Source organism: Corvus cornix, chromosome 6 (genome assembly GCF_000738735.6).
Source record: "Corvus cornix cornix isolate S_Up_H32 chromosome 6, ASM73873v5, whole genome shotgun sequence".
In the NCBI taxonomy this organism is placed as follows: domain Eukaryota; kingdom Metazoa; phylum Chordata; class Aves; order Passeriformes; family Corvidae; genus Corvus; species Corvus cornix.
The window spans coordinates 4949497-4973731 of record NC_046336.1 but is presented as its reverse complement, the minus strand read 5'-3'; the positions used below and the strand labels follow the sequence as shown (position 1 = coordinate 4973731).

General features: G+C 37.2%; 1 protein-coding gene across 4 annotated transcripts in view; it reads left to right on the top strand.

The window, feature by feature from the left end:
- WDR11 (WD repeat domain 11) overlaps positions 1–22043 on the top strand; it is a 35070-nt gene extending 13027 nt beyond the window's left edge. For all 4 annotated transcript variants that reach the window (XM_039553982.1, XM_039553981.1, XM_039553980.1 and 1 more), the window contains exons 12-29: positions 4483–4589; positions 6702–6777; positions 8246–8354; positions 8661–8785; positions 9186–9333; positions 9653–9759; positions 10217–10331; positions 11528–11699; positions 13321–13429; positions 14189–14251; positions 15207–15272; positions 16004–16172; positions 16410–16505; positions 16863–17028; positions 17737–17834; positions 18785–18930; positions 19318–19397; positions 19890–22043. In XM_039553982.1, the coding sequence (XP_039409916.1) occupies positions 4483–4589; positions 6702–6777; positions 8246–8354; positions 8661–8785; positions 9186–9333; positions 9653–9759; positions 10217–10331; positions 11528–11699; positions 13321–13429; positions 14189–14251; positions 15207–15272; positions 16004–16172; positions 16410–16505; positions 16863–17028; positions 17737–17834; positions 18785–18930; positions 19318–19397; positions 19890–20047 (2110 nt within the window). In that variant the 3' untranslated portion in view covers positions 20048–22043. The remainder of the gene's footprint in view (positions 1–4482; positions 4590–6701; positions 6778–8245; positions 8355–8660; positions 8786–9185; positions 9334–9652; positions 9760–10216; positions 10332–11527; positions 11700–13320; positions 13430–14188; positions 14252–15206; positions 15273–16003; positions 16173–16409; positions 16506–16862; positions 17029–17736; positions 17835–18784; positions 18931–19317; positions 19398–19889) is intronic.
- Positions 22044–24235: the final 2192 nt, after the last annotated feature.

The window sequence follows — 24235 nt, the reverse complement described above, 5'->3', positions numbered from 1 at the left end:
GGATGCATATCAACTACTTCCAGTCTCTTCAATGCACTGCAGGACAAAGAAGTCTTTTTAGGACAAGAAACTTCATTTCAGTGTCTTATTTATAACTATTGGGATTGAGTCCTTTGAATTCTAGTTTGTGTGTCAGGGCTTAATTATTTTCTCCCCTTGAGGATGAAATTGCTGTTGAGACAGTTCTAGTCCTAAGTGAAGTAAAGATAATTTTACATTGACAGGTTGTTAGGAGCATAGGAATCCGTATTTATCCATCCTAAGAAGGAGCAGAGTAAGTGTTAAAGCTTTTGTGCTGTGTGCCTGTGTGTACACACCAGCAGAACTTTTTGCATAACTGATGGCACAGATATTCAAGGTGGTGCTTGCTGGATACATATTTCCAGACAGACTGGTGCATAAAAATAAAATATTTATTTCTAGTACTAATATTAGTAAAAATTTGTATCAGAATTGTGTCATGAAGCCTTCATCTGGTTAAGGTCTGCATTTTACTGTGCATTCTGCAAAAAGTTAAGGAAAGTACAGGTTACTGAGACTAGGCAGCTCTGAGAGTTCATTGTGGAAACCTGCTTGGAATCTACCACCACAATTAACTTTATGTTTGTTGTGTGATTACTTGACACTGTAAGAATAGAATTCCCCTTTCTCTTCTAAACCATTTGAATCTCTTGGTTTCATACTGTTATCTACACATGAAATTATTTTCATTTTACTTTCTGTTATGCAGCACAAGAGGAGAGTCCTTTTTTATTAAAGTGATTATAGAACTCAAAATGAGTTCTACACTACTCACATTTCAAAAAAAAATAAAAAGATGGAGAGAGAGGAGGAAATAAATACACTAGAAAAAAAAGCCTTGTGCATTTTTAGTATTGTTAGTTTGGGCTTTTCACTTTGTAAAGAGTTTGCAGCTTTTGAGAAACTTTAAGAATACATTACCTTTCTGGCAAATGTCCGCAACAAGTCTTTGTAGAATTCATTTTTTGTGAATTTTATTTAGCCAGAAGCTGTTATCAGGGTAAGTCTTTTAAATATTTGTTAGAGTTCCCTCAATTGTCAGAATGACTTTCTACATAATTTGTACAAGTTCAAGGGAATGCTTCAAGCAATTTAGATTAAGGCATGGGGATTCTTTTCTTTTTTTTAATTGATTTTAATGGAGTGCAAAAGTTTTTCTTTCACTGGGAATTCTTACTTTGCTTCTAAAATGTGGATAGACTGAATAATGCCAGTGTTTCCATTTTATCTGAAAGAACGCCTTCGGGGACCATCATTATTTTAGTATGTAATTGAGAATACCCTGAAATTGTAACTCAAGGCCAGCAGAGTTTTCAGTGCTCTGTATTTAGGAAGAGAATGTAATAAAAATAAGGCAATTGTCCTTTACAAATCAAATGTTCTAAGTTAATGGCCACTGAGTGGTTTGGGTGTTAACAATTATGATTTCTTTTTTTTTTTAAGATTAAAGTGTTCTACATGTGTAGTCACATGCTAATTTTTTTGTTTCTTTGAGTTTTTGTTTAAACTTTGAAATTCCATTGTGACTAGAAGGAGGAAGAATTGCCTTTCTGTCCATCCTTTTAAGATGGTTCAAACTTGTGGGTAACCTTGAATATTTCTTTTATTTATGATTATTACTTAGCTTTCACTATTTGTTTAGAATTATGTAAGTATATACTTTGCTGTTGAGTTTAATTTTATTTTTATAAGAAGATTGAGGCAAGCAGCAGCAGGAAGGCTTCAAAGCACACAGAGGGAAAATCAATCAGGCCACTGCCAGGAGTGTAAGTGGTGAGGGGAAATCAAGAAGGGAGCTATGGCCTGTGCTGCCTGGCAGAAACTGGGAGCAGGAGGTCAGGATTCCTTCAAGAGAAATACAAATCATTCTTATTACTAAGAGGAACTGGAAGAACCATGAGCTAACCAAGTCTGATACCTGTGGACAACAGGCAGTACAGGAGGTAATAAAACATCTTCAGTGCGGAGTCGAATATATTTGAGACATGCAAATAAAATGCCTGCAGTGCAGCTTTACATTCAGTGGCACATTTGCAGCTCTCAGTGCTACTTTTGCTTATTCTGATAGCTAAATAGCTGTGACTGGAGCAGCGCTGCTCATTCTTTTTCACTGAAGCTCAGCAAGTTCAAGGCTGCAACAGCTTTTCTTTTTAAAATTAAAATCTCACTGACTGTAACAAGAATGTCTATGGCCTGCAGGCATGACTTGAAAATTACTACATTGCATCCAAATTTTAGCAGTTGAATTGAAGCTGCTTTAGCATTTGAATTTCAGCTGACTGCTCTTTGGGAAACTGCTTTGCAAACATTCATCATCTCCTTAAAAAAACTTTCCCTGAATAGAGAAATTAGAATGAAAGATATCTACCAGTACATTGATAGCACATATGGTTTTATCTCCATTTTGCCTTTCTCTTTTTCTTATAATCCTTAAATTTAAGTAGCAGCTGCCATGTCATAAAGTCACAACAATCTATTCCCAACTAGAAATGTAATTTGTGTTTTTATCCACTTCAGTGCACTTTGTAATTTGTTTGCATTGGAAACATTAATCAAAGCAACTGAGTCTCACTCCTGAAGTAACTGAGACAAGTTGAATGTATAGAATCCGTAAATGTTACATTTTAAAAGAGTGGATTCAGTCTGAGAAGTGGTTGGCAGCTGAATGTAACTCTTAATTCTGGTAGGCAAAGATGACTTCTATGAGGAAATTTTGGCTATTTCAGTAGGGAAGCCATTACTTGTTTTTGTCATTAAAATTCAAACCACTGTCTTCAGATTCTCAATTTCTATGTATGACAGTGACAAAAATTCTGTTGTTTCAGGTGCAAGCAGTTAGCTGAGCTAAGGTTTCCTTTTGATTACGAGTGTCTTGGGTTTCTGTAGATTTTTATGGGTATTGACAGATGGCCAGGTAGAAGCAGAGAAAAAGGACTTGCCCTGTTAAAGCTGAGCTAATGAAAGAAGTGTAGAAAATGCATCAGGTCTTTGAAGGAGAATGGTGAACAATACCAGCACTAACAATGCATTAGGAGTGGACTTTTTCTAAAAAACATAGCTGAGTAACAGATAAATGGAAATGGTGTCAGAATTCACATTTCTTCCGTTTCAGAAACGTCCCTGGATTTTTGACCCTTTGGAGACTTGCAATGTCATCCATTACTGCAGTTGCAGATTTCTATTCAATCATGCCTGTGATGGTTCAATTAATAATTGAATATTTCTCATTTTGATTGAAATTAATGGTTGAACTTTCATAGGTCCTACTGGGAAAAAGACTGGGCCCTAAATTTTTAACTTTCCTTGAGGACTTAGGAATAAATCTTCCCATGTTTTTAAAGCTTGAACTAAAATAATAAATATGACTGTAAATTGTATGTGCAAAATATTATGGAAGTGCTTTTTAGTTTCACCATCTCCGCTGCATTTAGGAAACTTCTGCTTAATACAGTGTGAGTTGGATTTACTGACAGTAAGTCATAAATACTGTTCCTTATCTTTCTCATACTTCACATGTATTCTTGCAAAGCACACAGTTGATGTAACAGAATACTTGTCCTGGGAACAGCTCTTAAGCAATCTGTGTTTGAAGGATTTGAGGAAACCTTAAATCCTTTTACCTGTGTTAGAATGAAGTTGAACACACGTGTGTATTAGAGCTCAATTTTCTTTAGATAAGCTCCTTGATTTATCTCACAGATAAAGCACTCAGCAATTTTTGCAGGCACCAAGTGTGTGTGGGAAAAAATGGGACTGGAGAAGGGTCTTGTTTTGGAACAGTCCCACCCGGTGCCACTTTCTGTCCCTTTTGCCCTGTGGTATATTTCAGGAATTGGCTGAGAATCCATCTGTGCTGCCAATATGTTCTGAGCCCTGGAACTTAACATCCTTGCAGCACTGCAACAAGATTTGCTTGGGAGCTGCTTTGGTGTGATCAAAAAGAACAAAACCAAAAACCACCACGTTTTTGGTTCTTTTGTGAAATCTCTTTGGGGCCTTTTTGTATCATCTTTTATTCTCCTCTCTGTGGACTGGAAGATTGAAGTCTGCCCACATTGCCCCTCACATGAATATTTTCCTGTGTGCTGGGAAATTGGAGTTGTTTGATAGTAACCACTGATTTGATCAGAGCAGGACTTTTAGTCCGCTCCAGTGCTGAGGATCTGTAAAGGCCTTTTTGCAAAAGTTAACAATGTTCCTACCTGAATTTTTTATTTAACCAAAGAAGAACCAATACAGTCTGAAAAGAAAGCTGCTCTTAAATTTCAGTAACTTTATATTCACATCATAGTTGTTAATGTGTGGCTTCTTTTTATGCTTAAATATGATGTTTCCAGAAAGTCTAGAAAATTACATCTGTGCTGGTTTTTTAGAAGAATATACATGAAAAAAAATACTTCAGACTTCTAGCGATTCAAATATTTTGGCTGATATGCTCCTTGTATTTCCTTCTGATCACAGGGGAATTGAGTGGATAAGCTTGACTGGCTTCATTTCCTTTGCCACATCAACACCCAACAATCTGGGACTGGTCAGGAATGAGCTGCAGCTGGTGGACCTTCCAACAGGTTTGTGTTTACTGAGAAATCTGCTCCAGGAGCTGACAGATTTGCTGGGGAGTGACAAGTTCTGACTATTATTTTTTATTTTTTTTATTGCTTCTGTTGTCATGGCAAAATAAAATAATAAAGAGGAGCTTTAATTGTTCTCACTCTTCTCTGTGAAGCCACAAGATGTCTTTTGTCTGGTGCTCTGCAGACAGAATTGAACCAACACCTTTGCAAAAACATTTTGGACTTACTGAAAGAATAATAAGTGTCAGCAGGGGCTCTAGAAGCAGCCACACAGGGTATTAGTGGTGGATTTTGTTCACAAACTTCATTTCTTTCCATATTTCCTACTGTGTTTTGTCACAGTCTGCACCCACTGTTTCGTGTGCACCTGAAATAGTGTTGAACCTTTTATTGTGGTTTATTTCAGCAACAGGCCAGGCACATAGTCAGGATTCGAGTGAATGAGTGTAAAATGGACTTTAAACAATAAAAGATGATACTTTCATAAAGAATTGGAAAGGTTAAAAAATAAGTAACTGTTTAAAAGATACTGTTGGTAGCAAAATTAACAGGTTACGTGTGTTTTTTCAACATTTTGGCCTTATATAGGAGGAGAAATAGAATTGTAATGAACTCAATATTTGCACAATACAAGGAGATAGAACTGGGGAGATTAGACAGCCCAGAACAGGAAGCACTTCAATAATTTTAAATCACTTTTGATTGTGAAAACCTGGAGCCATTTAATTTCTAATTGAAGAGCCTGAATCTTGGAACACACGACTAATTCTGAATTGCTTTATGTAAAGTGATTTTTTTTTTAATTGAGGTTTTTAAGTTTATGAAAAAACATCAATTGTCTTTCCAGGGTGCTGCACAGAGAGGTTATTCTTGTAGCATGATATCATTGTAAATTTTTTCATAGAATGCCTTTTGTTCATCTGTTTAAAATCAGAACAGAAAAGATACGTGCATTGGGAAATTAATCTCATGTAAAATGGGAATCTGGTTTTTCACTCAGCTTGTGAATCAGCATAAAACATTTCTAGACAGAAGTCATAAAAGGTTCAGTATTTCTGCAGGCAACCAAGTTTTGAGTAAATGTGAATATCTGAGACTTTAGCATTTGGTTTGGTAAAAAATGGTACTTTTCCTCTTTTAAAGCTTTCAGGGAAGGCACAGCAATTTAACTGTTTGAGTTTTGCTTCTTCCCTCACTTAGGAGCCCAACTTTCTATTTTAGGCCTAGGAAAACTGTGCTGATTCAGATTTACTTTGACAAAATTCACATGTACATTTCTGAATAAAAATATGAAGGACAATTCCTAAGATGTTGAAAACAGAGGTGAAAGATTTCCTGTAGCCTCTGACATGAGAGCTCTAACTAATGTTCTTGATAACTAGATTTATTCATGTAATTGGCTTAAGTAATTTAGCTGTGAGCTACAAGAGGAGCTAAAGTTTATGGCTTGAATTTTCCTTGAAAGCTAAGGAGACTGGAACTTGCATAGAAGATGCTGTTTGTAGGTTGTTATTTATTTTAGTGATATCTAGAGCACCTATAATTCTGCAACACTTCCTTCTAGTGGATGAAAATTTTGTTGGGGATAAGATTATAAATTCTTAGGATTTACTCTTTTAGCTGGAAAGAAGGGGAGTTGTTCTGATAAGTGTAGAATATAGCTCACCATGAAATACTATCAGACTTAGGTTATGGCGGAGTTAATTTCTCTTATCAAACTTGAAATCTATTAATGAATTTCCTCCTTGGGGAACAGAGAGAATCTCTCACTGGTTTTGAGTGAAAAATAATAACTCTTTGAACTCTCTCTCTATATTTATGTTATTCTGATGCATCCATTTGAGTTGATGTTCTCTGGAAGTGAGTCAGGTGTTAGACTTGACTTTAGAGTTTACATTGTATTTAATGTAAACTTTAAATGCAGTGAAATTAAATGTGGTAAAACTTTGACAATGACAAGAGTAATGTTAGAGATGACAGGTGATTTGGTTCTCTTCTGGTTTGTAAACTGGTTCTGTTTACAAACAGAATAGTTTATAAACTATTTCTGTATTTCTGTTTAGTTTGTTGACTGTGTCTGTTCTCCCTCCTGGTTTTGTGCTCCAGGCAGGAGCATTGCATTCCGTGGGGAGCGAGGCAACGACGAGCCAGCCATTGAAATGATAAAGGTGTCTCATTTGAAGTAAGTACATCAGCCTTGGGAAGTTTATAAATTTTACTGTGTTGCATGAAAATCCTCATGATAATACACACATTCCAAGAAAAAAAGCACTTCAGAGTGTATAGAAAAATATCCAACAGCATCAAGAGGGAAGTGCTTCAGAATATTAATTCCAAGTGCAGAAGCTGTGAATGTTTCTGTGGTTGACTTTGTCACTTCAGGATCCAATCATATTGCAAGATCAGTAATTAATATTTTATTTCTTGCAGGACTTGTGTTTACTGAACAGGCATTTTGATAATATTAAGGCTAATAAAAGTGCTGAACTGGTTTTTTCCACTTTGATTCTGTTATGAGTTAATTCTCTTTTCCATAACTTAAGCCTTATTTAAAACTAGGAAGTTAGACATTAAAGAGTGGATGATTATTCACATTTATTTAGCTTTTGTGTAAGTATTTCACGCCTTTATAATAACTGTCTGCTGGAAAAACCAGATGTGAGATACAGTTGTTTGAAAAGTCAGCTGATAAATGACCAAATTGTTTCCTTTCAAGTTCTCATTATTTTGAGCTCAGGCCTGTGACAGGAGCCCCTGGTCTTCATAGTAGCAAAAAGAATAATCATGGTAGTCTGGAAAATTACTTCACTTTCTTGTATAAATGAAATTAAAGTGGTGTTGAATTTAACAGGGCATTGTCTCTAAATCTTAAAAGCTTTTTCTTTACAGTGGAGGAAAAAAATTAATGTCCTCTAGCTTGCACAGGAATATTTTTGTATGTAGGAGTTCCAGAGAATTTGGAAGAGTTCAACCATACAATGTTCTTAATAATGCATTAAAAATTAAGAGCAGCCATGGGCTTAGGTGAAGAGTCTGGAGAGTGTTGAGTGAGACAAGAAAGGAGGTTCACTTGCAGAGAGATGAATGCAGTGCCTGAGAGGACAAATTGCTGCACAGCCTCTCTGTTTTCAACTTGAATGTGCAAAGTGGTAGATTAAAGGTGTTTACACTCATCCAGCTCCACAGATGAACAGTCTGAAGACATGACTGGCAAGTGGTTTAGTGTGAGATGATTTTATGCTCATTTATCCCTGGATTAGGAAGTGGCATGCATGTGCAAGAGAGAAAAAAGTCTGTCCAGCCTGCAGTCTTGGTGTGTCTTTGGTGTTTGGTGCAGTCATTGACTCAGGCTGAACAGGATGAGATCAGAGGTGCTGCTGCTCTCTCTGAATTACTCCCCTTGTCTCCTTCACAGTAATTGTGCAGAACCACCTGTCAGAAATGTATAATTCTGTTAGATTTGAAGAGAACTCTTTTTCAGACATTCTTTTGCTTCTCAGTAACTCGAGGGAATCACAAACTTCAGAGGGGGATTTAATTTGCTCTGCTTCCTCTTAGTTTTGGAAGTCTCCAGAGTGCTGGTGTGAGCAACATGTGTGAAGGAAAATGCTCAAATGACTCTTGCTGGACTAAATTCTCCTTTGTTTCAGGCAGTATCTAGCTGTGGTATTTAAAGACAAACCACTGGAGATCTGGGATGTCAGAACATGCACTCTGCTCAGAGAAATGTCTAAAAACTTCCCTACAGCCACCGCTTTGGTAAGGAGTAAATTCTGTTACTCTTTAATAAATGTAGTACATTGAGGTGGTATAAAAATCTTTAAACAATATTGCAGCAAATGTTACTTGTAGCTGTAGCATATATGGGGAAGCACTTTAACATTTCATCTGTCTCCAAATGGAAGCAGGAAAAAAGGAGGTTCTGGTGAAGAAATCTGCTCTGCCCCTTGGGTGATGGAGGGAGGTATTACAGAGAGCAATCTTCTTGAAAATCGTTATAAAGCCCCAGTAAATTCAGGGAATAAACCTTTGTCTTTTCCATTTTTCCTGGGCTCTTTTTCACAGGAGTGGTCACCTTCCCATAACTTAAAAAGCCTGAGGAAGAAGCAGTTGGCAGCCAGGGAGGCCATGGCCCGGCAGACAGTGGCATCAGACACTGAAGTCAGCAGTGTGGAATCCTCTGTGATCAGGTACTCCTCCTTCTGATGGAATCCTGTGCTACAGCAATTGTTGTTTTTCCACCATGTGCCACTGTTCTATGGAACAGAATATTCTGGAACTGATGCTTGAGTACCTAGCAAGCAAAGCAACTTGATGGGCCTCCCTTTCGTTTTCCTGTGTGGGACTTTGATGTACCTGTTTCTCTCAGGTGTATCTGTAGCAGTGCATTGGTTAGCTGGTTCTTTAAGTAAAACTGTTATTTGCCCTTGGACATTTCCACAAGAGTGCAAGTAATAAATAGTTAACTGTTAAATAAAGTGTTTAGAAGGATATATGCTTTTTTTGTGCTGTCTCTGTGCATTAGGTAGAATTTGTCTTGCAATTCTGATTTCAAGAAAGAAATAATTGCGTCTCATGTTCTTTTTAAAGCTTGTTGCAGGAAGCTGAAAGTAAATCAGAGCTGAGCCAGAACATCTCTGCCAGAGAGCACTTTGTGTTTACAGGTGCTGATGGGCAGGTTTATCATCTCACAGTAGAGGGAAACTCAGTAAAAGACAGTGCAAGAATTCCTCCAGATGTGAGTTCCAATTTTTCTATGTCATTGATGCTTTAATTTTCTGCTTAGCTTTGATTGCCAGAAAAAAATCAGGGATAAGCTTTGTAGCAGCAAGTGGTCACTAATGCAGTACTTTGAAATCTGAAATATGAATTCCAGCTTCAAAACCCATAGCAATTCTGGTTTCACAATCTTATAAATATTTTTTTCTGTTTTAACTGAGTAGCGTTTGGTCTATCATGTCTTTTTTTTTTTTTTTTTTAAATTATTGTTGAAATATTTGTACATATATTTGGATCTATTAATCACAAGTTTTTTTCTGCTTCTTAAATATTTTCAGGGAAGTATGGGTAGCATTACTTGTATTGCCTGGAAAGGGGATATCCTGGTTCTTGGAGATGTTGATGGAAACTTGAACTTCTGGGATTTGAAGGCTAGAGTGTCCAGGTATGAAGGCAGATTAAGTCTGTCAAACATGAGATTATAAGTGTTGGAATGTGGAATGTTTTCATCCTTCCTCATTTTTGTTCTTCACTGTAGGGAAAAATGCAAGCATTTGGAAATAAAAATTCAGAAAATGTCTACTGTGTCGCAGTTCTCTACATTTAATCCCTTGTGTTTTCAGAAGAATTAACATTTAAGCAGGCTTTTAAAACCAGCTAGATATCTTTTTTACATTAAATCTGCAATGGCTTCTGGTAAAACATTAAATCTTGTGGTGTTTATTCCAAGCATTTCATCATTTTAGTTTTAATTATCTGGGCATCCATTTGAGTGTGCATGTATAGAAAGATTGTTCTCTTCCTCAGTCTGCAATACCAGGACCTGCAAAGTTCATGGAAAAGATTCAATCTCCTACAATATTAGGTATAGAATGATGGATCCTGCTCTTGTCTTTCCTTAGGGGGATTCCTACACACCGGAGCTGGGTGAAGAAAATACGGTTTGCCCCGGGGAAAGGAAATCAAAAACTTCTTGCAATGTACAACGATGGGGCAGAAATTTGGGATTCAAAAGAGGTAAGTGACTGTGGGTTTGATAGGCACTTCTCCTCAAAGCACACACATCACCTCTGAAAATCAGGGTGAGGGATTCAGTTTTACTGAATCATGGTTTCTTACTGACAGTTGTGTGATAAAGTCATACGGCTTTTCTCCAAAGGCCTTTACTCCCTATAAAGCACCTTTAAGCTGCCATCAGTGAGAAGTGTCTTTCACTCTTGAAGCTGACAATGTGTCTGAGATACTTTGTCATCCTCTTGTAATGGTTTTGAGCCAGACCTTGAAAATTTAAGGAGTCCCGAATCTGTGGACACAAGGTTGCTTTTACTGCAGGTTTCTTCTGTGTATGGTCAAGAGTAGCTTTAATTTGTTAGGGAATACTAGAAAAGCAGACACTTGTTCATTAACATTGCCTAGCTTCTCTTCTTACTCAGGACCTCTGTAGTTATTTTCACAAACCTTCTGAGGTTTGCTTTGTAGGTCTGTCAGGGGATTATAGTACCGTGGGGAAGGAAAAATAATTGTACTGTTTTAACTTAGCCCCTGGAATAAGTTCAGGGTATCAGGGTATGAAACAGGAATTTAAATTTTTTTCCCCATTCACTTTGTAATGAGCACCAACTTTAAACTCACACTTAATTAGTGCAATATGAAACTCCGCTGATGATAAGAATTGGACAGCAGATACAAACAACTACTGTGACTTCCATAAGCAGAGTAGGATATTACGCAGTGAGTCTCTCCTTGAAGCACATTTGAATAGTTTTGATGCCACAAGATACTCCTGTAGCTGTTCCCTCCTTTTTTTTTTCTAGGATAAAGGAGTTTCCTACATGAAAGCATTTAAAATTAAATTCACATTTTCAGTTGAAAGTCTTTCAGAATATCTGTAGTAATATTTTATAGTCTCAGTTCTATTATACATCTAATCCTGTCCTGTTAAAAAAGATAACAAAAAGGCAGCTGTACACTGTGCTCAAAAGGATCTTTTCTCAGCTCTAAATTGGGAAATAGTATTGTTTCAGGGCAACCATGTGACCTACTCCAAGGTTTCTGAATTCCCTACTCTCCAGAAAAGACCATTATTGAAATGATTTATGGCTAACTTCACCTTTCATTGTGAATTTTGTGCTGTGCCTCCTGGCTGCATGACACAGCCTTACATTGGGTGATGGAGAGGCTGCTAAAAATAAAAAATAACTGAACTTTCCCAGGTACAAATGGTGAGCAGTTTAAGAAGTGGGAGAAACGTGAATTTCCGGATCTTGGATGTGGACTGGTGCACGTCAGACAAAGTGGTGCTGGCATCAGATGATGGATGCATCCGAGTGCTGGACTTATCCATGAAGCCCTCATGTTTCAGGATGGATGAACAGGATTTAATAGGTATGGCTGTGTCTCTTTTGCTATCCACTGCTTGATGCTTCTGCACTCCTGGTTGGAAGGTGGAGCTCAGCGCTTCTGTTAGAACAGGGAATTGTCACATGTGGACATTTTGATGCCTCTCTACTGCTTTTCATAGATACAGGATTTTTTTTATGCTTAAGTCATATGGATGAATTTTCTAATACAAGTTTTATCTCCTAAATTACATATACTTTTTAATATCTTAATTGAAATATAAATGAACAAAATAAGAGCATTCTGTAGAGATATCCAGCAAGTTGACTTAAAAAGCATTGGCACATCAATTAGGTATCAGTACCTCCATCACTGATATTCATTACATGATACTGAAACATTTGTTGATGTGTGGAAATGTATGTTCTGAGTTTCTCAGGTGTTTGTAGTCTGATTCATTGCTTTTCAAACTGACCTTTAAAATAGCAATATTAGTGCTGTTTGCCTTCTTAGCTGTATGTTTAAGAAGGGAATTTAAATATTTAACTAGTTAACTAAGCTGCATTTTTCTGTATTTATTATTACTGGTGTTCAGATAACTGCTCTTGTTGTCTTTTGAGTCAGTCCTACCTTTATCATATGATTTCCTTAAAACATTTCCTTAAAACACAGTAGATTCTAAAACACATGTAATAAACTGATGTGGGGAGCTGTGCTGTGGGTTTATTTGAGGAAATGTAATTTATCACAGCCATTTTTGCTATCAAAAGAATGTTCTGCAATAATAAGTTATAAAGATGAATGTTGTAAACCCAAGCACACTGAAATTAAAACTGTGCCAGCTGTAAGGCTGCCTGTGATTTAGCTGTCCTTCTGCCTCTGCACTGTGGTAATGTTTTAATTACCAAATCACATTTACAAGAGTCCTGCATCACTCACTGCATATGAAATGCAGGGAATTGTGAATATTTAATAATGGAGCTGGTTTTGGTACTTATTTTACTCCTAAGTCACTGGGTAGCATTTACTGCCTGTCACCCACACCTTGTACTGAGTACAGACTTAGTGACTTTTACATTTGTGTGACAGCACTTAATGTATCATTTTTATCTCATTAAACTTCCCACCATCCTTTCCAGATGATGGGGTTTAATCCTTGTGTTATACTGTAGGAACTATGGGGACAAAGCAAAACTAATCATGCTTTATGATACATTTGGGTACAGCTTTACTTACTTTGCACCATGCCCGTGCAGTAGCAATAATCATTGTGCACAGCTCTGCCTAATGCCAGTGTAATGCATTCCAGGAGAGTCTATGGCTAAATTCACTAGGGAATATCTTGAAATTCTCATTTGAGCATGGTTGATAATCCTGTACCCTCTATGAAATGTTTTTGCTTGAGTGTAGAGATAAGCTTTTATGTCTAGCAGCCTGTGCTGGGTGTGTGAAAAGACTTATTTATGATTTTCCTGGTGCTTGCAAACAAGCTGGGGCATTTTCTGGTGGGGCATTTTCTGGTGTACATTTTCTGGAGGTATATTTTCTGTGGTACATTTTCTGGTGTTTTCTGCTGCTACGTTGTCTGTGGTGCATTTTCTGATTCCTGAACACAGCATTATTGCACTTGAGCCTCTCTACAATGAATCTTTTCCTTTTGTTTCAGAACCTGTCTGGTGTCCCTACCTGCTTGTTCCAAGAGCTTCATTAGCTTTAAAAGCATTCCTGCTGCATCAACCATGGGATGAGAAATACTCTCTAGATATCATGGACATGTAAGAAGAAATATAGATCTATATATAACATATTATTATTTTTTAAAGCCTACATCTTTTATTAGTCTTTCTGTGCAAATAACTGTTAGATGCATAGGTTTCCCCACTCTTGAGGACAGGCAAAAATACAATTAGTTCACTATTTAGTACTAAAAGTAATAAATAGATAAGGCTCTAAGGTCAGGTATTTCTTCTGGCTTTCAGTAGCACTTGGCTATTAAAAACTGCAGCCTGCTTTAAGTACTGGCAATATTTTTATGTCATATTATTTCTGAGAAAAACTGTGTGTTCTCTTTGTTCTAGAAGTTAATGCAGCAGTCAGGATTGTTCCTAAAGTGTAACTGGAAGTGATATTCTGATATTCTGATAGACCTGTCTGTACTCCTGGAGAGCCACGTTCACACCATCATAGGAGCACGCTTCTGTGTCCTGTATTGTGCTCGTGGTCACATACGAATGCTCCAGGCATTGCCATTTTCACTAATTTTAAGGTTAATGAAGAGAAGAAAAATGGGAAAAGAAAGATTGACACTAACTGTGAGGTTGAGTGCAAGCAAACCCAATCTTTCCCTGCTATTTTGGAATTGGTAACTGGATAAAGAATCCTGCAGGAATGGCTTACCAAAAGAATGTGAGAGGTTGTTTCCATGCATGTGCTTGTGTTTTTCTCCTACAAGTAGTGCTCTTCCATTTCAGATAATTCTGTCTTTTTAGTAATGTAGAAAACCTCTATTTTTTCTTTTTTTTTTTTAAATCCAGTGATTATCCAGAGAATGAAAATATTAAAAACCTTCTTCAAGAGCAGTTGAATTCATTGTCCAAGTAAGAATTTTCCTATTATTACTTGTGTAAGCTATGGAATTCTGAGAAGGCAAAAAATCTGAAGTCTGTGGCAATTCACAATTAATGAAGAAAGAATGCTTTTTGCCTCTCTAAAGATAAGCTTGAGTAATGACAGTTTTTATTTTAAAAAAATGTTAATTTTTATGTAATTTTAAAGTTGGTGCTTTAAAGGTACTGATAGTGTCAGCACATGATTTACAACTGACCTGTGAGCATTTGGAATGCTTTAAGCAGTACTTCTCATGGATTTAGGGTTCTTTATGGTGATCCAGACTGCACTGGACACTGCTGCTTAAACACTCCAAGGTTTGTTAGGATATTTGAACTCTGAGGAAGAAAAGACGATTCTAAAAATCCTTTGTTGAAGATATAATTCCAGAGCAGTGTTGATGCACATTTCTCTGCTTACACAGAAAACAGATTTTGGAATTCCATTTAAACCATGAAAATTACAGTTTTTTCCATTTTCCTTTTGTCCTTTCATGTAGTAGGACAGAAAAGGTAACAGCATATTTTTATCCAGTTTGAAACACTTGTGAAAATCTAAATTCATGCATGTGCATCCCTTCTGCTATGATACTACATAGCTGCAAGATTACTTGTAATTGAATTAATACTGTAATTGGTAGAATTACTGCAGACTAATTGACAGCTTTGCATACACCCTGGTGGTGATTCCCTATATTGCAAGGATAAAGAGTTCTGATGGACTCACTGCATTGGGTCCTGGAGATCAGTTATATTTCAAATTATATATAATTCCTATTGTAATTGTCTTCATAGATGCATTTTCTCATTTCAGAAAAGAAATTGTGCATTTTAGGGTTTGATTTTTTCAGCTTGTATGTGGTGCATCCTATTTGTGTTCAAAACCAACCAAACAAAAAAACCTGCACAGCATTTTACAGATTCTTTAACGCTTTCTCTTTTGCAGTGACATAAAGAAACTTCTGCTTGATCCAGATTTTACTCTCCTGCAGAGATGTCTCCTGGTTGCCAGGTAGTAGAGATCCAGATAAATACAGGAAATGTTTCCTAGGAAAATCTCGATGCTATTAAGGCGTAGGAATGAGCTGAAGTTTAGGTACTCACCCAATTGTCCTTTAACTCAGGGCAGTCCCTAAACTACTTTGTTACCCATATATCAGAGTGGTTTTAGGACCAAAATGGAAATGTTACCTCACTGAAACACAGTTTTATTTGATTTCTGGATACAGGGAACTTCTCTCAGTGTTGGTGGCACTTTCATAACTGCAATTCTGGCAGCCACATTACATTTAGTTGGTCATGCCCCAAAATGTCATTTAGAACTTCACAATAGTTCTGTACAAACTGAGGAAGGCCTGGGATTTATTTCAAGTGTATTTGTTCTGTGTGGTTCCTCTGCCTAAACTGAGCTAATTTTAGTCTGTCTGTATTCAGAGACACTTTTCAAACTTAGTAACTTGTGGCTGAAAGAGGAGATCGGTGGCTAAATGTGAAATAATAATAATAAATATCAATTTCCACATATTTTTATGCTGAACATTCCTGGCATTTAATTGCTGTTGTAACTTACCTTGCTGAATGTCATTCCTTAATCTTCTCTAGAAGTTTGTCCCACTGATCATACAAAGTACTTGTGGTGTACACAGGAATGCACAGTCCTTGAGAAAATGAAATATATCATATTTTTATGTGGCATATGAAAGAATACAAACCTATTTCACATCTTGCTTTGTATCTTCTCAGACTGTATGGGGATGAATCTGAACTGCATTTCTGGACTATTGCTGCCCACTATTTGCACAGTTTATGCCAGGAAAAGCCTGCAAAAGCAGACACAGCTGTCCTTCAGGAACAGTTGGTTAATCCTCTGGATATATGCTATGACATACTGTGTGAAAATTCTTACTTCCAGGTATGTCAAAGAGTTCGAAACCAAATTTAATAAGAATGTCATCAGCACAATAAACACTCACTTTCCTGTACATATTTCACTTTTATTAGTAACATACCAGTCTGGATTAAAACATTCCTGGTGCTTAAAAATAGAGGGTGTTCCAAAAACTGGCAAGATATTTACATATCTTTTAAATGCCTGGTTTTATTTCTTATAGTAGGCTCACATTTAAAATATTTTTCCTTCTTTGTCCAGAAATTTCAGCTAGAAAGGGTAAATCTCCAGGAAGTGAAGAGATCAACATATGATCATACCAGGAAATGTGCTGATCAACTTCTTCTCTTGGGCCAGGTTTGTGGGTAATATTTGAATTTTTTATTCTCCTTCCCTGTCTGTTTTGTGTACTTAGCCTATTCAAGTAAAGCTTTTCCTAACTATATTTGTTATTTCCTACTTGTATTAACCCAGTGCAGAGTTTTTGCATTCTTAGTATGTTAAATTCATGATGGGTTTTCAATGCTATCCTTATTACAAGTGCCTTATTGAAATAGAAGCTTAGTCATTACTAGACTGGGAGATATTTTTTCAGCCCGTTTTAGAATAACTTTCATTGTTATTTGTTCCATGTCTTAAAAAGGGTAAAAACAGAAAGGCTTTTAAGCAAAATTAATGTGTTATGGTCAAAGCTGTATTTTTTTCTCTTGCCAGACTGACAGAGCAGTGCAACTACTGCTAGAAACCAGTTCAGAGAATGCACATTATTACTGTGATTCACTCAAAGCTTGCTTGGTCACCACTGTCACCTCATCGGGGCCATCTCAAAGCACCATTAAACTGGTAGCAACCAACATGATAGCCAATGGAAAGCTTGCAGGTAAAATATCTTTCTCTTTGCTTATAAAATAGTAATTCTCATCATTTTTAAGGATGCCTGTGGAGTGAATCCTGCTGTAATAGATCTTACAGGTTGCATGTCTGTAGGAGATGCTACCCAGAGTAGTTAACACAAAAATGATCAGTAACTGAGTTATAAAATCCAGCTTGTCTTGATTCATTTTCACTGTAAAAGTTATTTCTGGAGTAAATCTTGTAGCAGTTGTTTGCACAAAAAGAGGCTGAGCACATAATATGTATTTTCCACTTTTCTAATTAAAGAATTAACTAAAATTTGGTGTCCTATAACAAGAGATGAAATATAGACTTTGTTTCCTTTTCAGCTTAGAACTTAGTTAAAAGTCTGTACTTGCCTGGAAAAAATACTTCCCACTCTGTAGACTGTTAATAATTACTCTGTGGACAACATTAAATTAAAATAAAGGATTACCTATGAAATCTAGTTATTTGATTTACAAAGATGATTATCTCTTTATGATGAGAAGTCCTGTGAACCCCTACATTTTTGTTTAGAACAAAGACAAATGAGAGCTTTGTGTGGCTTCTGTAGCCTGGGATGAAGCTCCAATAAGTGGCACCCAGTCTCAACATCTTCATATGCTGAGGATATGGAGATCCTTTTCCACACTTAGATAACAACTCTTTTTTTCCCTGAACTTCCTGAGTGGAGTGCATTTTTCTGTTCCAGAGGGGGTGCAGCTGCTGTGTCTGATTGACAAGGCTGCAGACGCCTGTCGCTACCTGCAGACCTACGGCGAGTGGAACCGTGCAGCGTGGCTGGCCAAGGTGTGCAGTTCCTCACTTCCCAGGCTGGTAACACCCACCACCTGCTTAGCATCTGTGCTTAGGAAGGCTGAGGAGGGTGCTGAAGTTCCCTAAATAACTGAAACATCAATTGGAAATACCATTTAGCTACAAGAAGCCAGTCCATTCAATCAGCACTGACAGGTTCTTCAGCCTTCTGACCACATAGGTCTGTCCTTGTTGTCCACATGGCAGGACTGGGGCCCAAAATGGCTTGGAATACTCAATTTCCTACTTTTTAAGCAGTGGTTTAGGAAGGTCCAAATAGCTGTAGCAGTACCAAGTTGGTAATAAACTACAAAAATCCACTCTTGGATGGGGATAAGTAACTGGGCAATGACTTCGTGCTGAGCTCTATGTAGTGTGTGAGCTGATTTCAAAATTAGCACCACCCACGTAAATTTGCATCACCTTCTGTTTTGGTATGCAGATATAATTACAGCAAAACTACCCAGACACAGCATTAATCCTCTACATTATAAATGGGCAGGAGTCAATAAGGATTTTTCAGCATCTCTTGAGTAAAATTTCTCTTATGTTGCCTGAAGAAAGCCTGGAAAAAGTTGTACTTAGATTTTCTAAATGAGTGAATCCTGCTTTTAAGAAAAATAAAGATGTTTGGTCCTGAAGTCTTCAGTAAAGGATGAAGATTTCTAACTTTTTGATTTAAAAAAACTTTAGAACAACTTGGGGTAAAAGTAATGTTAATCCCATTTAAAAATGGAGTGCCCTGAGTGGAGTATCGTTATACCCAGATATTTCTGATTTTCCTTTGTCGTGTTAAGGAATATGTGCACTTTTTATTAAAAACTGATGGTTTCTGATGCAATTGCTTCTGTCCAGAGTGTTGCCCTGAGGAGAATGAAGCAGAAGCAGAATGCTGTCTGTATGTGGAGCTGGTAACTCACCCCAGGCTCTGCTGTCTCCTGCAGGTCCGTCTGAGCTCGGAGGAGTGCGCGGATGTGCTCCGGCGTTGGGTCGATCACCTCTGCTCCCCGCAGGTCAACCAGAAATCCAAGGCCATTCTTGTCCTCTTGTCTCTTGGCTGCTTCACCAAAGTTGCAGAGATGTTGCACAGGTAAAGGTGAAACAGCACAGTCTGTGTTTGCTCTGGGCCAAAATTGTTTCTGACATCTGTTTCTATTTTAGCATGTTCTTCTTTAATTAATTTGAACCTGTTGGCTGCAACTGGTGTTTCACTTTACTGCAGGCTCTAAAAGATTGCCAGCACCCATGGACCAAGCAGTAATGATTTATAGTATCTATGACTTTTTCTGAGTAACTTGAGCCCTGATCTTTCAAAAAAAATTTATAGCAAGTGTCAGTTCTTGAGTGCAAGAAAGGAGATGTAAAATGTTTTAGAAAGCCTCTGTGCAAGTGCTGGCATGATATCCTGGAATATGTTTCTGGTTTGTATCCTAACAAATGAGTCTCTTTTCTTTTTTTTTTTTTTCCCATTTAACAGTATGAGGTACTTTGATAGAGCAGCTTTATTTGTAGAAGCTTGTCTGAAGTACGGGGCATTTGAAGTTAATGATGATACAAATATCCTTTTTCTGAAATCCTCTTGCTCACCAAAATCTTCACATCTGATCTGGTGTTCTGGAAAGCTGAGCAGTTGCACAAACTTTTGTATTATAAGTAATAAATAATCATGCATATGTAAAAAATACCCGATTTACGGAGTCATCACTGATGTCAACTTGTATGTAAAAAAAGCCACTAAGAAGTCATGTAGGTAACTCCAGGTCTAATTAACAAAACAATCTTTGTGATATTAAAATTTCTGTTGCAAGTTATGCCATTGTATGATGATAGCTACTTAAGCATATCTGCAGTGTATCAGGTTTAGTTTATAGCACTCTGCATGTTGCTTTACAAATACTAATATGCATTCAAAAGTAGCATTTAAAGCAACTTTTTTCTTCTTATTTGTGCTGAAAAAGAATGGATTTGCACAATTGGTTGCAATGGTCAGGATTCTGAGGTTTTTTCCATTTTGCTATTAATTTGTGTTTTCCTTAATGCTTCATTTACATAAATTGATCCATGCTGTGTATGCAGATTATGCCAGAAGCTTGAAGCTCCTGGGCTTCAAGGAGGGAGCTGTTCTCTTTGCCTCAAAAGCAGGAGAAACTGGGAAGGAGCTTCTGACTGAACTCAAACAGCCGAAGGAGGAGGTGACACAGGAGTGAGAATTCCATGTTTATGAGGTTGTCTGTCAAACTGGGATTCCACTGGGTGAAAATACATTCTTCTCTTGAATCACTGTAATAGCTGATCTGTGTGATTTGAGCAAATGCTGTTAAATGTGTTCGAAGTCAGGATTAAGAACTGTGGTGTTGCTTTTTGTTAAATTTGTCTTCACTTTCATAGGAGGGGAAAGAAGCTTATGATAAACTGATACAATAATATTTCTACTTTTTCAACTGTAGCAGAAATCAAATTTAAAAACGTGCTGAAAGGCTTCCATACCTGTGTAAAAGTCTGGTCCATTTACTTCTAAAAATCAAATCTTAATGGAACTTCAATACTGTTGTATTTATATGTATAAATAATTGAGTCTGTACTATAAAAATAGAAATGTATTTAAAAATAAATAGAGATCTCAAAGCACACAGTTCTTTCCTGGAACATCATGGTTTTTCAGTCCAATTTCTTGTTTAAAATGACTGTTAATTGAAATCAGTTCACTGTATTGTCATTTCCATACCTGACTGCGATGGAATCTTGGACAGGTTCTCTTACAAATGTTGCTCTCCTAACATTCCAGAAATCCATGGAATGTCACTTTTTTCAGTTAAGGGATTGTTATATTCCATTTTATTTTGGAATGTGCGCTCCTTGCACACCCTAGGGACTAAATTTTGCCTGTCAAAGGATAGGGGATGGTTGTACCTCCAGAGCAGAAAGGTGGGCTCCTGCAGCAGGGCCAGGACACTGCCAGTGCTGTCCCTAGTCACTGATTTGTTATTCAGTGTAGATGAAAAAATAGATGAAAAAAGCATTTTGCAAAGCCAAAACAACGGCTTTTTCATGAGATACATCTCCTGCTAACATATCTTATGGTACACGTACACAAGGATGCCACCAAAACCCTCTTTTCTCATTTTTGTGCCAGTATTTCAGTATTTAAGGACTTGTTTGCATTGTTGTTTCTAATGTCAGATGTGTCTTTTCTATGTATTCCTGATGAGAAATGTTAGAGCTGAGGAGGGGGTGCTGGTGGTACATTGCCCTTGCAAACCGAAGACTGTGGCATTTAGGCTACAAACCTTAATTCTTTTTCTCAGCTTGTTGGAGCTACTGAAGTTGAGTTTGTTGTATAGAAAAGAATCCTGTACAATGTCTCTAATTTGAATGTAATTTGTGTCTTGTCTACTTACAGTAACAGTGCATTGGATTCTGCTTTTGTTCAAAGATTTGTGGGTATGCATTGAGAACTCCCATCAGCTTTGGGACATCACCAGCTCCAGAAAACTTTTGGTTCAAATCTGAAGTAGCATTTCTGATAAAGTTGGAAAGGGTAGACTTTCCAAATCTTTTTGTATACAAACTGAGAAAGGGAGTTCCATCATTCTAAACAGAAAAAGAAGAGTTATAACTGCAGTGTATTGTATTTGTTCTTGCCACATCTTACATAAATAACCATCAAATACCTTTTGTTCAGTGTATTGTGAACTGTGCTTATGAAGTTGCTTTAGCTTGGGAAGATGAGTATACAAGGAAATTTGCCTTAAGTATTAAGTGAGCAAGAGAATTAATCAAAATTAACTGTCATTAGCAGTGGCCTGAATTCTGGCTCACACTGACTACTACAACTCTCCTCAATCCCTACTCTTGCTTTTGTAGCAGCACTTGTGGACAAGGCTCCCATGGACTTATTGTGGGCACACCAATCTTGTTCTTTGACCAGTCATGAAGTTTTGTGTCAGTGGGTCTCTGAAATAAATCTACTTCACTATACGCTTGGATTTATAACTCTGATGTTTTTAAAAAAACCAAACATATTGCAAAGGCCTTTTAATACTGAATGTTTCTATAAACTTTTAAGTGTGCAGGTTGCAGAATACTTTGCAGCATTCCCAACTGGAACCTTGATGAGGAAAACAAGAGTGTAATAGTGATTGAAAAGTTTATTTAGATAATATTGCAATCTCATTACAATAATAAAAATATTTTTAAAATCTCTGTGTGTCTTGATTTAACACAAAGCCATCATCGCGTGCCCTGGAATTTAATGCTGGTTGTGCAACTGTTGTCCTTTTGCCTTCTGGCCAGGAACAATGCTCAGGGCTGGCTTTAATAGAGGAAGTGATTATCCTTTGTACATGTGAGTCACATTTTCTGTATTAATTCTAATGAAACATTGTGTTGGAGCAGCGTTAATTCCCAGGCTTTAGCAGCAAACATAAATTTGTACAGGTTAAATTAGAGCAGGACAAGGTCTGCACATCCTGAGTTTTGAAAAGCACGGAAATAAGTGACGGAAGAAACCCCAGTCCCTTTCTGTTCTCAGAACCTACAAAGTGAACTGAATGAATTTTTAAAAGAAATAGGATTTTAACTCCCTTAAACCCCTTTGAGAATTCCTTCCTCAAAGCACTGTGAATACTGCAAGTAGCCACCGAGGTTTATAGTGTGTGCTTTCTCAGTTTTGCATTTTGAAGCTTCTGTGAGCAGTGAAGCCATAACTCTGGAACCTGTGTGTGACCATCCTTGGCCATGAGGAAATGGAGGGAATTGTGTTTGCAGGTCCATATACAAAGATTCTTTATGCATTTGTCTTTGAACACCAGCCTTGTATTAATTAACTGTGATGTTTGATTAGCAGAGCAGAGTATTCAGTAACTGCTTAAAGATTCATTTGCAAAAGGCCAGGACCTTTGGAAATGAGGAGGTTTTGGGGCATTTAGGTTGTCTAGATGAGGAACTTCTGGTTGGAGACAATCTTGCAGCATAGCTAGTGCTGGTTACCCCTCTCATTGTTTTATATGAATAATTTTGAGCTTCCATGACCGACAAAAATAAAAAAAATGGATAAGATTGAGTCTGCAGGGATTCATAAATTGTCTTCAGTTCAGTGAAGCATCCGAAATTTGTACATCTCTGGAGCTCAGTCAGTCCCATGGGCGTTTTCTCTCCGCATCTGTGTGCTCACATTCCATTGGTGTTTGTACAACCTGAGGGAAGCTTATGGTAAATATTGTCATGGGACTCTCTTGGCAGTGCTGAATTTTAAAAATGGGCTTATTTCTTCTCAATTCCTGATGTGATTCTTTAAAAAAGTCCAAATTTGTTCAGTTTTATGATAATGGATTAACTTATCCTGTCAATGGAAAGTCTAGAAAATGGTCTTTCAGCTTAGATTTAGTAATGGCAGGCCCTAATTAGAGTTTTAATTGGATCATGATGTGCTTCACAATAAAGGCAGCCTGTAAAGTAAACATTGACCAACAGTGTCTAAAATTGCCTAGCTTGGGTCAGTTTCTGAAGTATTTCTCAAAAAATCCAGTTTAATTGCGTGTGGATGTATATATATACACACATAAACATGGAATTGATTTGGGGGGAATAATTAGGGAAAATGACATGAAATACTTGATTGCAGTGTAAAAATGATTAGTGCTATATTGCAAGTTATTTATAATTTGCTTCCATTAAAATGCAGTCTGCCAATTTAGAGACCCTGCAGCCAGAGAGAGGCATTTATTACACATCAAGAAACCTGGCCCAGAGTGTTGATGTTGAGTGTCTGAGCAAATAATCAGAGATCATTTTTTGGTGCAGCTGACTCTGGAGACAGAAAACGAGGACAATCACAGATTCTTTAATGGCAAGTGAATTTGGTATGGAGGAGCACTTGCTGCCCAAAATTGTATTCTAAAAGCTCAACTAAAAATTTAATTGCTGGTGAGAAACAGAATAATAATAGCTTGGAAAAGGGTAGGGGTTGGGGTTGGGTTTTTAAAATATTTATTTATTTACTTACTTATTTCTCAGAATAATTCATCACAACTTTGATATTTATGTGAACCATTCATTAATGAGTTCAGGGTAAAAAAACTTATACCCATAGATCCAAGAGTGGCATAAAATTCTTAATGAGATTGGTACTGACCCACTGATATTTTTGAGTTGGGAATTCTAATATTAGGGTTCAGTTTCTATCTAAACACTGAAGATAAGGAAGGGGAAAGATAAGGTTTGGGATAGATAAGGAAAGAGTGTTCAAAAAAGCTTCTGTAGGAATGGGAGAATGGCAAAACAAAACCAGGAGGTGGATGCCGGTGGTGAGGTGTTTGTAGGTACTCAAGGCAAAAGATATTGCTTAAAAGTGACATCTTTAATGTAGGAGTATTCACAGAGGGGTTCAGCAGAGC